A 16,038-nucleotide genomic window follows, 5' to 3' on the forward strand; every position below is an offset into this window, starting at 1 on the left:
CTCCCCACCCCGCACCATACCCTCTGCTTGGGACTCACAGCATCAATCTCGTTGAGCGCCTTCCACTGTTCGTAAGGGAGCTTCAGGGCCTCTGCCGTCTGGATGGTGCTCTTCAGCTGGCTGGTCCACACCCGGAGGTCCTTCAGGTTCTGCTCCTCCACAAACTTACTCAGGGCATTGGCAAACTAAGAGGGTGTGGACGAGAGGGCATGCTGACCTCTCAGAGCAGAGGCAGGGTTCTCTGGTGCTCTGTCGGCTGGGCAGCATAAGGGGCCCAAGAATAGTTGCACTCTCCCCCACCACGATGGATACCCCAGGACATTCAGCTCTGCCCATGCCCTCCCAGGTCATGCTCTCCTGCACACAGATATACACACCCTGTGAGCACACGAAGGCAAATGGCGGCAAAAATGCATACCCCACACACCCAGGGGACCCCAGAACTGCCGCCTCCTGCTGCCCTTTGGTTCCTACCTTCTTGCCCCTGCTGGACAGGCCTGAGTCACCCCCAATCTTGCCTTGGAGGTTGTACTCGTTCTCGCCGTGCCGACACAGGTAGATGGTGCGCGGCTGCACGTGGATGTTCATCAGGTAGTACACGATGCGGCTCTGGATGTGGTCCTGGACTCTGTTCACCAAGAACCTCCGGCCAACATCGATCACCTTGATGAGTGACAAGTCCCTGCAGAGAAACACCATGGAAGACCACCCGTGAGACTCCCCCCCACCACTTCCCCACCCCCAACCAGCACAGCACACCCAGCCCTGGGGCCAGGAGGCACTTCTCCAGGACACACAGACTTCGCACAAATGTGGCAACAACACCTACAGAGCATCTCATCACAACAGGCTGGGGGCCTCCCAGAGGAGGGAGAAAGAAAAACAGGAGGATGGAAATCTGAAGACGGTAGCAAAATAGGGCTCCAATGCATGTTTACTGTCTGTACTTCTACAGGGTGCCAGAAATATGTGCACCAGGGGCTGGCATTGCGGCACAGTACATTAATCATATGATGCTGGTATCCTGTATCAGAGTACTGGTTCAGGTCCCAGGTGCTCCACTTCTGATCTAGCTCCCTGTTGATGTGCCTGGGAAAGCAGCACAGAATGGACCCAGGTGCTTAGGCCGTTGCCACTGTGGGAGACCGGGATAGAGTTCCTGGCTCCTGGCCTCAGCCTGGCCCAGCCCTGGCTCTGGTGGCCACTTGTGGAATGAACTAGTGGATAGAAGATCGCTCTCTTTCTGTCTCTTGCTCCCTCTCCGGCTCTGTCACTCTGTCTTTTCAAATCAATCTTTTTTAAAAATCTTTAAAAAAATTTGCACTCCATGTGAATTTGTGATCAAAGATTTTTTTAAAGACATCTTAAAAGAGAGTTTATGGAACTCTCCAGAATGCTTTGTGGGAAGTTGAAGACAACCCTGAAAACCCTAATGCAGAGGATTCCGAGGAGGTCGCCGCGGGGGAGGTACCTGTCACATTTATCAGGGTCGAGGGGCTGATAGCTGGCTTCATAGCAACTGATCCTCTTCATGAAGTCGTCCATGGCCTCTGCTGAATTGCAATCTTTGTAATCCGGGCTGGAGATTTTAACTTCCTGCAATGCCACAAAGAGGCAGCTGATGAGTCACACTGCAAGCCTTTCTGTTGTAGATTAAGCAGGATTTGGGGCTTTCAAAAGGGGAAAGCACAGAAAGGTTCAGAATGAAGATTATCCGACCCAGCATTTAAGAGAAAAAAGAAAAAACTGGGGGGTGGGGGTGTCAGCCTGATGATTACATGGGGAGGGCCCGCAGCCCAGACCGAGAATTGCTGGTTGGAAGAGCAGAAACAGGGAGCCCACAAGGATGCCGTCACGAACACCTCTGCACAGACCACCCCGAGTCAGGACCAGGCCAACAACCGCATGACCACCACACAGGCTGGCCCTCAATTCAGCCGAATTCCACAGGAGCACCTGCAGGGCTCTGCACACCGAGCTGGTGACAGAAGGGGCACCCGGCTGCTCCTACAGATGCACCCAGCCCTGTGTGGATCCTTCTCCATCTGTCCCCACAAAGGCAGCACCCACCTGTGATTGGGCTGCAATGAACTGCTTCTCTAACTAGACCCCAGGCCCACTGCTTTGCCAGGGCTTTGATCCCGAGAGTAGCTGGAGCAAACACACACACACACACACACAGGCTCAGCCACCTCCTGTAACTGAACACTAGGCCTGGGAGACCTAGTAGGTTTTAGGGAAACTCAGAACTTGTTAATGCCAGTGCTCTTTTTCCCCTCAACGACTGCCCTAACTACAGAGCAGCCACTCTTCCAAGATCCAACTCAGAGGGAAGCTAGCAGGGCTGGGGTTGTGGCATGGCAGGTTAAGCTACTGACTTCAACGCCAACATCCCATAGGGGAGGCACAAGGTTCAACTCCTGGCTGCTCTGCCCCTCATCCAGCTCCCTGCTAACATGCCTGGGAAAGCAGCAAATGATGGCCCAAGTGCTTCAGCCCTGCCCTTGACATGGGATAACTAGATGGACTTCCAGGCTCCTGGCTCCAGCCTGGCCCAACCCCAACTGTTCTTCCATTTACTGGTTCACTCCCAAATGGCCAGACCTCTTTCTCTCTGTGTCTCTCCCTCTCTCTGTCACTCTGCCTTTCAAATAAATAAAATAAATCTATAAAACAAACTGGGGGTGGACATGGGGGATGAGGCTAGCCTTAAGCTCAGCAGGTCAAGCCACTGCCTATGACACTGGCCTCCAATCTGAGCACCAGTTTGAGTCTTGGCTGCCCTGCTTCCAAACCAGCTCCCTGCTCATATGTCTGGGAAGGCAGCAGAAGATGGCCCAAGTACTTGGGTCCTTGTCATCCATGTGGGGGACCCGGATGGAGTTCCTGGTTCCTGGATTCAGCTTGACCCAGCCACAGCCATTGCAGCAGACAGAAGATCCCTTTCTGTCTGTCTCTCTCACTCTGCCTTTTTTTTTGGACAGGCAGAGTGGACAGTGAGAGAGAGAGAGAGAGAGAGAGAGAGAAAGGTCTTCCTTTACCGTTGGTTCACCCTCCAATGGCCGCTGTGGCCAGAGCGCTGTGGCCAGCGCACCACGATGATCCGAAGCCAGGAGCCAGGTGCTTCTCCTGGTCTCCCATGCAGGTGCAGGGCCCAAGCACTTGGGCCATCCTCCACTGCCTTCCCGGGCCACAGCAGAGAGCTGGCCTGGAAGAGGGGCAACTGGGACAGAATCTGGCACCCCGACCGGGACTAGAACCCAGTGTGCCGGCGCCGCAAGGTGGAGGATTAGCCTGTTGAGCCACGGCACCGGCCTCTGCCTTTCAAATAAATAAATATTTTTGAAAAAATCTAGAAATGGGGAGCTAATGTTTTATAGGGACAGGGTTTCAGATAGGGAAGATGAAGACAGTCTAGGGGCCAGTGCTAGTGGTAAAGCAGTGGGTAAAGCAGCTGCCTGCAGCGCCCGCATCCCACATGGGCACCGGTTTGAGTCTCTGCAGCTCCACTTCCAATCCAGCTCTCTGCTGTGGCCTGGGAAAGCAGTGCAAGATGGCCCAAGTCCTTGGGCCCCTGCACCTGCGTGGGAGACCTGGAAGACGCTCCTGGCTCCTGGCTTCAGATCAGCACAGCTCTGGCCACTGTGGCCAACTGGGGAGTGCACCAGAAGATGGAAGACCTCTCTCTCTCTGCCTCTCCTTCTCTCTCTGTGTAACTCTTTCAAATAAATAAAATAAAATACATCTTTTTTTAAAAAAAGAAAGAGAAGTCTGGAGATGAGGAGTGGTGACGGCTTCCCCACAACGTGAATGTAATGAAAGCTGCTGACATTTACACTAAAAAATGGTTCAGCCACAAAGGGCGTGCTGTGATATTTTACTACAATTTCATACATACAGCTTACAAGATCCTGGGCCTAACTTGCCGAGATGCTCTGAGGTTGCACCAGAGTAAGAGGTTTCTGGACACAGAGGGTGAGGGGTGAGGCTGTCTGTGTTAGTGGACTACAAGATCAAGGATGAACTCCTCCCCAGGCACACTGGTGACTGCTCCCTGGGGAGAAGGATCACACAGCCGCACTGTGCTCCACCACCAAGTGGAACAAGCAGAGCCAAAGGAACTAGCACAACGCTTGGCTTAGATTATTGCAACTTCTGTTTCCTTGTACTTTGGGTCTCTACCGTTGGCCCCACAGGAACTCATTTGATCCTATTTTCCACAATTCAGATAGCTCTGCCTGAAATATGAACTACTTTCTCAGACAAGGCTTGCAAACGACTGCACTGCCTTGGAGACAAAGCCCAGGAAGCCAGTGTGTGTTCAGCATCTCCTTCAAGATGCACATCCACATGCAGCAATAGCATGGCGTTCCCTGCTTATCAGGAAAACTTTGCTTTATATTCTGAGCTGCTGAGGCTGGAGAGGTGACCTGGAGTGAAGTCTTCACAGAGATCACTTCTGTTCCTGACACACTGGTGTCAGCACCATCTACCCTCAGCACATCGAGGCAAGCTCTCATCGGGGTAGTGGAGACAGAGCAGGCTCCGCGGCACGAGCATTAGATGCATCCTCTAGGAAGACACTTTCCCCTGCACCCCTTCCTCTCAAACTTGGGACCTCTGCCTTCAGGTTACTGAGCCCTGTAGGCTGTTGTTTACACAGAACCATTCTTACCTACCAGTGACCTTCATAGCAAAAACTACCAGCCCCGCTGCCTCCCACCCCTCCTGGAGGAGTAACTGCTCCTTGTCCCCAGCAGCCCCATCACCACTCGGCTGCCAAGCTGCAGCTGTCTGCAGAAACTGATCCCAACTCCTCTGCTGTATCTCTCATGTCCCAGCCAACCCTGTGCACTGCCGGCTATCCTCAAAGACCCCCGTGGGGCCAGCTCAGGTCTTGGGACAGGCTGCTCCATTCAACTGCTCTCTGCCCTTCTCACCTCTCAGACAACAACAGAAGCAGGCGGGGCAGCTCATCCTGAGGGTTTAGTGACTCTGCAGGACCTGACCTGGGGCCCCCAACTTTTCTTGGATTGAAGATGTGTTTGTGGTTTAGGTGCAAACACAAAGAGTGAGGGTGGCTGGTTGTCTTACCATGATGTTGGAGGCTACAACTGAAGGGTCATCACACACGGACTCAATGAAAAACACCTGTTGGGAGTCAGCCAGACAGAAAGGTTAGAGAACCACATCTATGGGCAGGCACTTGGCTTAGCAGTCAGGACACCAGCTGGGATACCCACAGCCCCTACTGCAGTGCCCAGGTTGGAGTCCCAGCTCTGCTTCCAATCCCAGCTTCCTGCTACTGCAGACCCTAGGAGACAGCAGGTGATGGCTCAGTAGTTGGGTCTCTGCCACCCCAATGGGAGACCAAGACCAAGAGTTCCTGGCCTCTGGTTTGAGCCTAAGTCCTGGTTATTGTGGGCATTCAGGGAGTGAACCAAAGGATGGGAGGTCTCTCTGCCTGTCTGTTGCCCTCTGCCTTTCAAATAAAAAAAAAGAAAGTTGACAATAAAAGGAAAACACACCACAATGGGCCAACCTAGATATCATTGTGGGGCTAGCATCACATACAAGGAGGAAAGAGACCACTTATCAATCCCCAAAGACACAAAAAGACACGGACCTACTGCCCCATCCCGGGTGGGAGGTCTTCTCCACCCTTGAGAGCTCTGCCACAAGGAAGGCCCTGCTTTTAGACAGCAAAGCTCAGGCAGTGGCAGACGAAGGAACAAAACGGAATCAGGGAGTCACTTGGTCCCCGAGAACCTCCCCTCTCTTCTGAGCTCCCTGGAGCAAGACAAGGAGTCTGGCTCACCTTGAAATCATTTTCTTTGGCAAAATGAAGGATCATGTGTCTCCTCTCTCTAGTAGTGTTGGTGGCATCAAAAACCTGATAGGGAGGGAGAAAGGCAGGGAAGAAGAATCTGAGCTTGAGTTGAACAGTATTTACCAACACCAGGAATATGCCATTTCCAGGAACAAGTCCAGAAAGGCACTTCCAGCAGAGACGGTGCTCTGCCCATCTCCAGGGCTGTGCCTGTAGGCAGCCCTCCCTCTCCCACTGCCTCCAGCACTCAGAGACAGCAGGGGAGGGGTGGGAATGGCCGCGGGAAGCAACCAGTAACACCCAGCGGGAGGGAACACACAGAAGGGCCAATGGCTCCTGGGCACTGTGGTATCCCAGATTCTGCCCTCCCTCAAGGTGGTGACCAGCTGCCCATAAGGCTGGGGTTGGGCATATGTGTGACAGCACTCACTGTGGCTGTGTCCTTAAGTCCCTACCAAGTCCCCAGGCTCTTCTAGCCACCTGCTTCCCTCATCTCTCCGGGCCAGAGGCCCTGCCTGTCCCTGTCTGCAATGTCCCCACAGTGTCTCCCAGCACCGCGCAGGCCACTGAGAACATCTTCCTGCTGTGGCGTTGCAGAGTGAGCCAGCTGTATGCCTCGGACTTACTGCAATTTGACCTCCTTCCTTTGTCAGGTAACTTTTGACATCTCTCAGGGCAGCTAAGGCACATTGCCTGCAATGCACAAGAAAGAGAAGCTGCAATCAGAGCCGGCCCATCCACCAGCGTAGCCCAAGGAAGCTCCCTCACTGGCCCCAGCCAACAGCACCTGGCAATTCTGTTCCTAAACTGCTCAGTGCTAGCCAGGCCCTCCAATCAGGTCCAGCGCAGATGGCCTGGGCGCGCTCGGGCCTGGCTGCACACTGGAACCATCCCTCTGGAGGGCTGTTACAAAACAGATGTCCAGAGCCCACCCACAGATGCTCCCGGGTGGGGCCTGGCACTGGGACCTTGACAAGCTTCCCAGGTGGCTTCTAAAGTGCAGTCAGGGTTGAGCACGTTGCACTGGGGCTCCCAATCGCCTCCTGCTTCAAAAGAAATCCTTTCCAAACGTACCCAGATGATTCTCAATGAAAAGGACTTTGTGTGCTCTCAAGAGCTGGGGCTGCTGCTGTTGATCTGTCTCCGTTAGCCTGGGCAGACCATCTGGGAACAGATCAAAGCTGCCCAGTCTCGGACAGGCCGAGAGGCTTGACCTAACACCTGACAGATCTGATGGCCACCAGCAGAGCCACTCTGCAGCCCAGCCTTTCCCTTCCTCCTATGGAGCCCGGCCTAAGAGACAAGGCGAACCCAAACCCGCAGCCCACCGGGGCAGCTCGTCGTGGCTTACTTGCGAACTTTCATTGCCTCTTCATTGTCGGGGCGGAAGAAGTTGTAGGAGCTGTACTGCTTCACAGCCTCCCGGCGGTATTCCCCCACATTGAACACTGAGGATGGGAAAAGACAAGGACAGCCCTGGGTGACCAAGCAGGAGGAAGGGGCCGACTTCCAGCTGGGAGCACAGTCCCAATCAAAGGGGAAAAAAAAAGAACAAACACCAGCCTGAATGAGATGATGATCCAGTATGGAAACTAAGAGTGTGACATCCCAGTCCAGCATTGCCACCTGCTCCCTAGAAGCAACGGGCTGGGAAGCAGCCCGGCTTCCTCCAGAAACACAGAGCCCACTGCTGCCTGCACGATATGTGAGGCTGCAGCACAAGGCCCGAGGCTCCCTAGGCTGTAGACCAGAGACTGGGGTTGTAAGAACAGAGGCTAAGAGGCTCAGGCAGGCAGCCAGCAGGGGGACACACTAATAGCTCCTGGGATCTCTCGGCAGGTGGCAGCGAGAGATCTTTCATTCTTTCATCCCCCATCCCCTCCAAAAACAAACAAACAAAAAAAAAAAACCCACAGTCCCCATATTTAAGATACTTCCAGCCGGGAGGACCAGGCAGGTTCACCGACAGAGCACTGGAGGAGGTTAGCAGAGGAGCTTTCAACCAAGTGCAAGGGCACTGATCTGCAGGGACTGGGGTGGCCAGAGAAGGCTCCAGGAAGGAGATGAAATCAGCCAGGCAGTGGCGGGTGGGGAATCAGCAACCACGGGCAGCCCTGAAGGTGAGGACCAGGAGCAGGCAGGATCGTAGCCCACGGCTTGACTCCTCTAGTCTCGGGACCCGGCCTCACCTTTTGTTGGGACACCAATCCAGTTGAGGTAGCGCGTCAGCTTCTTGGAGATGTACGTCTTCCCCCGGGCTGGGAGGCCCACCATGACAATCACTGTGGGGGAGTTGGTCAGCTTCGGCCCACAGGCTGGAAAGGACAGCCAGGAGAGAGGTAAGATCAAGTGTTCTACAGCACAACGGGGTGACTACAATTTATCATCATTTATTATCTACTTTATATAGATCTATGAGACGAGTCGGGAGGCTCCAAATATTTCTAGCTGGGTTCCTAGAAATAAGGAGATGGAAATATTAATTACCCCAATTTACACATTGTATACATGTGCTGAGTTAGTACACTGTAGTCCATATATACATACAACTATCATGTGTTAATTGGAAATAAATTTGGGGGGGGGGGGCAGTTAGGATGCCTGTATCCCACAGCAGTGTACCCAAGTTCAATACCCAGTTCTGGCTCCCAATTCCAGCTCCTGCTAATATGGACCCTGGAAATCGGCAATGATGGCTCAAGTCGTTGGGTTCCTGCCACTCATTCCCGTCTCCCAGCACTGCACCTGCTCCCAGGCCTTTCCAGGCTTTTGGGAGTGAACCGCCCTTTGGGAGCCTGTGCACACTCTCTTTCCCTCTTTCTCCAAATAAATAATAAACGTAGATGAGAGCTAAAGAAATAACATTTTCACAAGGGGATCACCAGTCACGTGGCAGAAGTTATTGAGCACAGACCTCCCTCCAACAATAAACTTCAAAGAATTTCATCAGAATTCTTTCATTCCCCATCCCAAGCCCCCTCCTCCACCACCCACAACATTTTATAATCCAATGGGCCCTCGGCCCCCTAGTGGCCAGAGCCCCACAATGACCCCTTGCAGCTCAACCTCACTTTAGGCTATCCTTGGCAAGTGCAGTCTGGAAGCCAAATTCCTGACCCAACACAGAAAACCCTACACCCAGTAGGCGACCCACAGTAGAAATGCTCCTCTCCTGGGGGTGTAACGAAGGGACCCCAACGCCAGGGAAGATGATGGCAACAGGAGAGCGGGGTAGGTTCCAATCACAGTACACAAACCGAGGCAGCAGGCAGCAGAGGGCCATGGGAGTTGGGCCCTGGACCTGCCAGGATTCAGAGCGAACCCAAGCACCAGCTTCCTAGCCTCCATACAGGAGGTCTCCATGGCCTTCCTCAAAGAGATTTTTATAAAGAAGGCAATTGGTTTTCCCAGATCAAAGCAGGCCGGAGGATGCAGAATACTGGTTCTCCCCAGGGGACGGGTAAATCCCGGTATCCCTGAGAGTCTCAGCCTCTTCCCCGACTGCCACCTTCTGCTGCCAGGCTGATGGATGCCAGGGAGCCAGCCGTGCCAGGCACTAAGCCCCAGGCAGAGGTTGGCACCACCAGAGATGCTGTGGCCTCTGAGTACCCTCCTGGCGTCCACCACTCAACCACGATCCCATGTTCCTCAGAGGTTTCTGTAAGATACCACCAGGGACCGGGATCTCCCCCGGAGTCTCAGAAAGCAGCCACAAGCAGCCTGTTCAGGAAGCAGAAGGCCTGAGACTCTGGCGACTCCTGCATCCTGGTGACAAGCACGCTCACAGGCCAAGGGCCGCGTGCCAAGTCCAGCCCGGGCGGTGCTGCCCCACGCTCTCAGGCTGTCTCGGTCAGCCCAGCTGTGCTCATCACGTCCCAGGCACAGGCTGCACGGCTTGCAGGGGAAGCTTTGGAAGCCATAACACCCGATCTAGGCCAATGTCAGATTTGGACAGAGGCTCTGACGCACAGATGAGCCTCCGCAGGCAAGCGCCAGGGTGCAGAGGAAGCAGAGCTGCTATCCCATGCACAGCGCAGGGGAAGAGGCCCCTGCCTAAGGCTGGACCCCCAGCAGAGGTCCCCAACTGAGGTCCATTGCCAAACACCACCATAATTCTATGCTTGCCCCCAAACCTGCAGGCTCAGGGGGTTCTGGCTCCTTGCTAGTATCTGTGCACCACTTGTAACCTGGGTGACAGGGGGAGGAAACAAGGCCATCAGGGATCAGGGAACGCTCTGGGGGCTGCCCTCCTCGGCTCCCAGCAACAAATGCGTTCCTAGAAAACAGCAGCTCGCACTGCCCGCAGGGAGGCAGCAGCGATCATCATCGCCTTAGTGAAGCAAACAAGCACCAAGGGCTCTCATGTCCCAGGGACAAGCAGACAGACAGCTGGCTCCTCGGAGCCACCTAGACACGCACAGAGACCATCAGAAACATGCACAGCTGCACTCACACATGGGACCAGGCCAAGGCAGCCGAGACAGAAGACAGAGCCGCCTGGTGTCCCAAATCCGAGATTACGATCCACCCACTAATCACAAGGACAAATCTTCTGCCAGTAACACTTCGGGAACAAAAAATAATACAATAAAATAATACTAACAAATCCAAAAAGACACAACGGAGTGAATGCTACAAGGCAGAAGTTTAGGCTGAATTTCAAGCTCTGTTAAACCATCACTCCTTATTCCTTAGCTCCATGCCTAAGATTCAAAGACGTGGCAAGAGCCTGCCGAGGGTGGCTGCCACCGTCCCTCCTCCCAGGCACCCCCGGCTCTCAGGAGGCAACCACAAGTCCTTCTGACTAAATCTTTTAAGTCTCATTCTCCCTCAACCCTCCCTGCTTTTTTTTTTTTTTAAACTCACAGCACAACTCAACTCAATGGCCCTGTCGCTGCCTGAAGGGAGACCTTGGGTTTCTTCCTGCCTTCTCTCTCGATACTTCTGCCATCAAAAGAGATACAGCTGCGGACCACTCTCATCCTCCTTCTTGTCTCCCTCAAGAGCGCAGTGATGGCGGAATAAACACCGTGCTTCACACAAGCTGTTCGGAGGAGCTCCTGCATATGTCATTCCACACAGCTGTCCAACTTCTGACAAAACAAGTTTTTCAAGTGTAGCTATGCTGAGATGTCAGTGTTAGACGTCAATTTGAGGATGCCTGTGGGAGCACACAGATGTTCACTACGCTACAGGGGAAGGAAGCCATCGTTTAAAAACCATTGGCTGGTGGCCGGCGCCGTGGCTCAACAGGCTAATCCTCCGCCTTGCGGCGCCGGCACACCGGGTTCTAGTCCCGGTCGGGGCACCGGATTCTGTCCCGGTTGCCCCTCTTCCAGGCCAGCTCTCTGCTGTGGCCTGGGAGTGCAGTGGAGGACGGCCCAAGTGCTTGGGCCCTGCACATGGGAGACCAGGAGAAGTACCTGGCTCCTGCCTTTGGATTACCGCGGTGTGCCGGCCACAGCGCACCTGCCGCGGTGGCCATTGGAGGGTGAACCAATGGCAAGGGAAGACCTTTCTCTCTGTCTGTCTCACTGTCCACTCTGCCTGTCAAAAATTAAAAAACAAACAAACAAAAAAAAAAAAAACAAAACATTGGCTGGGTTAACAGAATGCACACTCTGATTTGCCATCAGGGTGGGGCAGGCCCCGGGCTCAGGCTGTAAGGTTGCTGCATGGTTAAGGCTCTGACCACTGGAAGTCACCAACTACTAGGAGCGAACCCTCAACTTTAAGAAGTCATCGTGTTCATTGACTTGGCCATTTGTCACAATTGCTGGGTGCCGGGTAAGCTGGGGGAATGGATGGATGAATCGGGGTCAGCATCGGAGTACCTTGGAGCTAAGACTGGGCATCGGAGTACCTTGGAGCTAAGACTGGGCTGTCCACAAGCCAGTCGTGCCATTTTACTGCTACTGAACACAAACTGGCTACTTGTTCCAGTTCCCCTGCAGGTCATCAAACCAAACCAGGTTAGCTGGTGAGCACGTGAGCTGCAGGCAATGTTGACTGAGGTTGCCGATTAGGGAAAGAATCAGCCAGACGGACGAGTTAAACCCCACCATCTGGACAGGGCTGGTCTGTGTCACAGCTGGGCTGGGAGGCTGGCACCCAGGGTTCCAACTCCAGTTCTCCTGCCTAGATTAAGTGACTGCTCTCTCTGATAAGGACATCTGCCCTCATCCACCCCACGGATGCCCTGAACTTATTCTTAAAAGAGACAGTGGTTGGGAAGACCCTTGGCTCTGGCTCCTGTACCTCCTGCGAGCTTCCTTCTACTCAGAGGCTCCGTGAGATGCTAGCCTCAAAACACAAGATGCAAATTCACGTCTTCTTTTCTACAAGTCGGTGAGCTGGGCTTCATTCACAGAAAGATGAGTCTCCAGAAGGGATCCATCCCCATAGCTGCCGAAGGGAACCAAGGTTGTGCTGGTCTACAGTAACCACCTCAAAGCACCACCACCAGATGAGGACAAACTCTGCAGCCACATGAGCACCCTATGGGTTTAACATGCCGGAGACCAGAAGGCAGGCAACATGAGCACACAGAGAGATATGGGACAACTGGCTGTGGGCAACCAGATATCAACCACTCTCCCGGCATCAGTGGTGTCCTCAAGTTGACCTAACATGAAGGCTCGCATCTCAATGAGTTAGCCTCGATGGAGGATTTCCAACAGTGGGAGAATGCATCTAATTGACGCTTCTTTCCATAGCTCTTCTGCACTGTTTGATAGTTACCATGCACAGGCATTACTTTGCATGCATATTTTAACATCAAACCAATCTCAGGCCTAATGAATGGCCTTTGTAGCCGCATAGTTTTAACTGGCAACACGTAGTGGTACGGGGGATATTTTAATGATCACTGACAAATTTAGGAGGCAATACAACAGCACAGTGTGATGCAGAGCAGGGAGAGGTCACACCGCAAAAGCAGCACGTGGTGGATCAGGACTCAGCTGAGGTCTTCCTCGCCTGGAACCCTTCAAGCGCTCTCTCCTAAATGAGGGGCTCTCCACCAGCAGCCAAACCCAAGGCGCTTCTAAAATGTAAGATGCATATGCGCATAGTGACCAGGCTTGAGGCTCCAGTAGGAGTTCTTTTTCACTATGCCCCTCCCCTAGTCCCTCCCAATTGATTCTAACGTGCAACCCAGGCTGAGAATCACCAGCTATGAACTTCAGGGGCAAGACAGGCATCTCCTAGGGCATCCAAGCATCTCCTTAAAGCAGAACACCATGCATGTGGCCCATTTCCAAGATGAGAATCTTTCTGTCTTTATCTGAGTACCACATGGACCTCTGATCCCACTATTCTAGATCCTGAGCAAAGATAAATTAGCAGCTTGTCTCATTCCTCTGTAGGTACGAAAAACCTTTGGTACCTTAAGGTGCTGTCTCTGCTCCCTGTTGAAGACAGCCCTGTAACGACCGGGATGAATATCCACTTTGCTGCGTTGATGATGGCAACGTTTTAGTTAAGGCTTACTAAGTGCCAGGCACTGTCTCTCAGGCCCCACCACGCTACATGGGACTCCTCACAGCCCCATTAGATAAACAGTAATGCAACCCACACGACAGACAAGGATGCTGAAGTTCTCGGTGCATAAATAATTCACCCCAAGTAGGGACCCACACACAGAGCCGCATGATTTCTTTGCGATGATAAAGGACAATCAGAAGGAAGGGCCGGTCCGTCCCCCTGCCAGTCAAGAGCTTAACGTCCCTCCAGGTAAGCTGATTCACAAATTCAGTTAGTCTCCCCTCCGTTCTGGTTTGTGTCTGACGGGAGGTGCAGGCTTTGCAGCTGGACAAGAAACTTAATCCATTGGCTGTAGACATAACTCTCCCCTCAACCCCACCCCCCCAGGTCTGAAGGGTTCCGACAGGGATTCTTAGGCAAATGTCTCATCCGAGTGTGCAACGTGCAGTCTGATGGAGTCTAATGGATGGGTTTTTCTCAGCCCTGGAGGAAGGATGCATGGCCACACCCTGGCTTCTCTGAGAAATCACTAGGAGCTAAGGCGGTGCAAACAGCAACCTCGGGGGAAAAACAAGCCAGTGTGTGTAAGGGCACACATACCATCCCAAGTATTTACAGACATAAAAATCCAGTCCTTGCTTTGTGCCACCCACTGCGGTTTACCAAGCGCCCAACGGATAACACTTGTTTTATTCAAAACTGAAGGGGGGGAGGGCGTTGTTCCCCGTCTGGCCTTGGCCTCATCTCCCCCTGGAGCCCTGGAGTGGGGTGCGTCCCCCACCACCGACAGGTTACATGGGAAGACCCTGGGCAGCTCCGGTTTAGCGAGCACGCTTCGAAGGCCAGATCCGCGGCAGACCTGCCAAGCCCCAGCCCTCGGCTTCTGTGCCAAGAAGGCTGAGAAGCAGAGGTCTCCTGCGCACTTGCCCTCCAACCTCCGGGTCCAGCAGGACCTCGGCCCAGCGTGCACCCCAGGCAGGCGCAGGGCTCGCTTCCCCTGCACCGGTCCTGGCATGGGGAGGGCGGTGATTCAGGCTGGCAGAAGCCCAGGACGGGCTGTCACGGTCCGCGGTGGCGCTCCTGGAAAACGTGGCAGTGGAGACGCCCAGCCAGCACCTGGAGCTCAGGTGCCCTCAGATGACCGGAAGGTGTCTCCAGGGTTTGCACCTGGGTTCGGCAGTCCCCTCTCGGGCTACAACCCCGGCCCGGGCAAAATGCCCACCTGCTCACTGGCCCTCGGCCACACGATGGTACTCTGGGCGCCTCCTGGCCAGTCCAACCGTCCTTTCCGGAGGCTGCAGGCTGCAGCTGGCGGTGGAGAACCAGGGAGCCCTCTCGAGAGCGCATCGGGGTGACAGGAGCGGCGGCGGGAGGCGCCCGCACATTCCGAGCCCCGAGGGACGCGTGCACGCGTGACCTCCCACCAACCCGCGGTCACCGCCGCGCGCCCGCCCCTCAACCAAGCGCCACGGAGACCCCAGGGATTGTGATGTCGTCCCCTAACCCCGCCGCTTAGGGCGCCCCGCAGACGCCGGAGCACAGAGGGAATAGATGGACATCGACAGGGAAAAGAGGAGTGAAAAGAGAGAATATCGAGACATATACTCGCACAGGGGCGCACGGAGAAAGACAGGGTTAAGGGGGAGAAATGCGAGCACGAAGAAAAAGCAGACAGGAGACACGTTTAGAAAGGGGCAGATGGAAATCGGAGGGAGGCAGGAGAGGCGGACGCCGGACACCCAGAGAGGCGGAGGCGCAGACGGCCGCGCCCCTTGGCCGCAGTCGCGCCGCCGGTGCCCGGGGCGGGGCGCGCGGCCCGGCCTCCCCGGAGGCGCACGCTTTCCGCCGCGGCGGCGCTCGCAGCCCAGGCTCGGCGAGCTCGCCGGTTCCGGGGCCCTAGCGCCCCCGCCGCCGGACCCGGGAGCCGCGGGCAGCCGCCGCCCCCGCGCCGCCGCCCCGGCCGGCACGAGCGCGCCTCCCGCAGCGGGGCATCGGCACAAAGCGGCCCCACACAATGGCCCAGCCCTGCACGCGGCGGCGCGGACTTGCAACTCCTGCTCCCGCGCGATCGCACTCACATCTGGGCAACGAGGGCCGGTGGTCGATGGGCACCCAGATCTTCTGCACCCGGCTCTGCGTCAACTCCAAGGGCATCTTCGCAGCTGAGCCCGGCGGCCCACCACCCCCAGGAGGAGAATCCGACGTGGGGACGAGACGGCCGCCGACCCCCGGAACAAAGAAGAGGGGGATGCGTGCGCCGGCGTGCGGCCAGCCGCTCGCTGAGCTGCTGCTGCTGCTGCTGCCTGGGGAAGCGTGCTTTGTGCTCGAGTCCGGGCGCTGGCCCGCCACGAGTGCTCCGCTGATGGCGGCGAAGGGCGCGGGCTGCGGGCTGCTCGCACGGCCGCTGCGTCCGCGCCGGAAACCCCGGGATGCTCGGGCGCAGTGACAGCCACGCCGCCGCTCGCCTGCTCTCCTGCTCTGCCGGGGAGCCCCACTCACTGCCCGGCCTTTTAAGAGTCGCGGCGCACGTCAGCCTCGGGGCGGGCCGCATTCCTCGCGTCCCAGCCCCTTTTCACGTGGGGAGGAGGCTGCGCTGGCCAGAGGGCGGCTTGTGGGTGCCCCCTGCGGGCGGGAGACGACAGCGCGCACTGCTTCTTCTGCAACCCAGCCCCGGCGCTGGAGAACGCCCAGCCCTGCCTGGCCTCGCTCCTGTTACCCCATCC

The 16,038-nt window shown here is 55.4% G+C and overlaps 1 protein-coding gene across 3 annotated transcripts in view; it reads right to left on the reverse strand.

Moving 5' to 3' along the window:
• Positions 1-15,776, reverse strand: part of PFKFB3 (6-phosphofructo-2-kinase/fructose-2,6-biphosphatase 3) — a 29,367-nt gene extending 13,591 nt beyond the window's left edge. For all 3 annotated transcript variants that reach the window (XM_062210984.1, XM_062210982.1, XM_062210983.1), the window contains exons 1-9: positions 15,394-15,776; positions 8,020-8,145; positions 7,182-7,278; positions 6,457-6,523; positions 5,819-5,893; positions 5,095-5,151; positions 1,472-1,596; positions 475-682; positions 39-185 (exon numbers count right to left, since the gene is read on the reverse strand). In XM_062210984.1, coding sequence (XP_062066968.1) covers positions 39-185; positions 475-682; positions 1,472-1,596; positions 5,095-5,151; positions 5,819-5,893; positions 6,457-6,523; positions 7,182-7,278; positions 8,020-8,145; positions 15,394-15,469 — 978 coding nt within the window. In that variant the 5' untranslated portion in view covers positions 15,470-15,776. The remainder of the gene's footprint in view (positions 1-38; positions 186-474; positions 683-1,471; positions 1,597-5,094; positions 5,152-5,818; positions 5,894-6,456; positions 6,524-7,181; positions 7,279-8,019; positions 8,146-15,393) is intronic.
• Positions 15,777-16,038: the final 262 nt, after the last annotated feature.

Source organism: Lepus europaeus, chromosome 14, assembly GCF_033115175.1.
Source record: "Lepus europaeus isolate LE1 chromosome 14, mLepTim1.pri, whole genome shotgun sequence".
Taxonomy (NCBI): domain Eukaryota; kingdom Metazoa; phylum Chordata; class Mammalia; order Lagomorpha; family Leporidae; genus Lepus; species Lepus europaeus.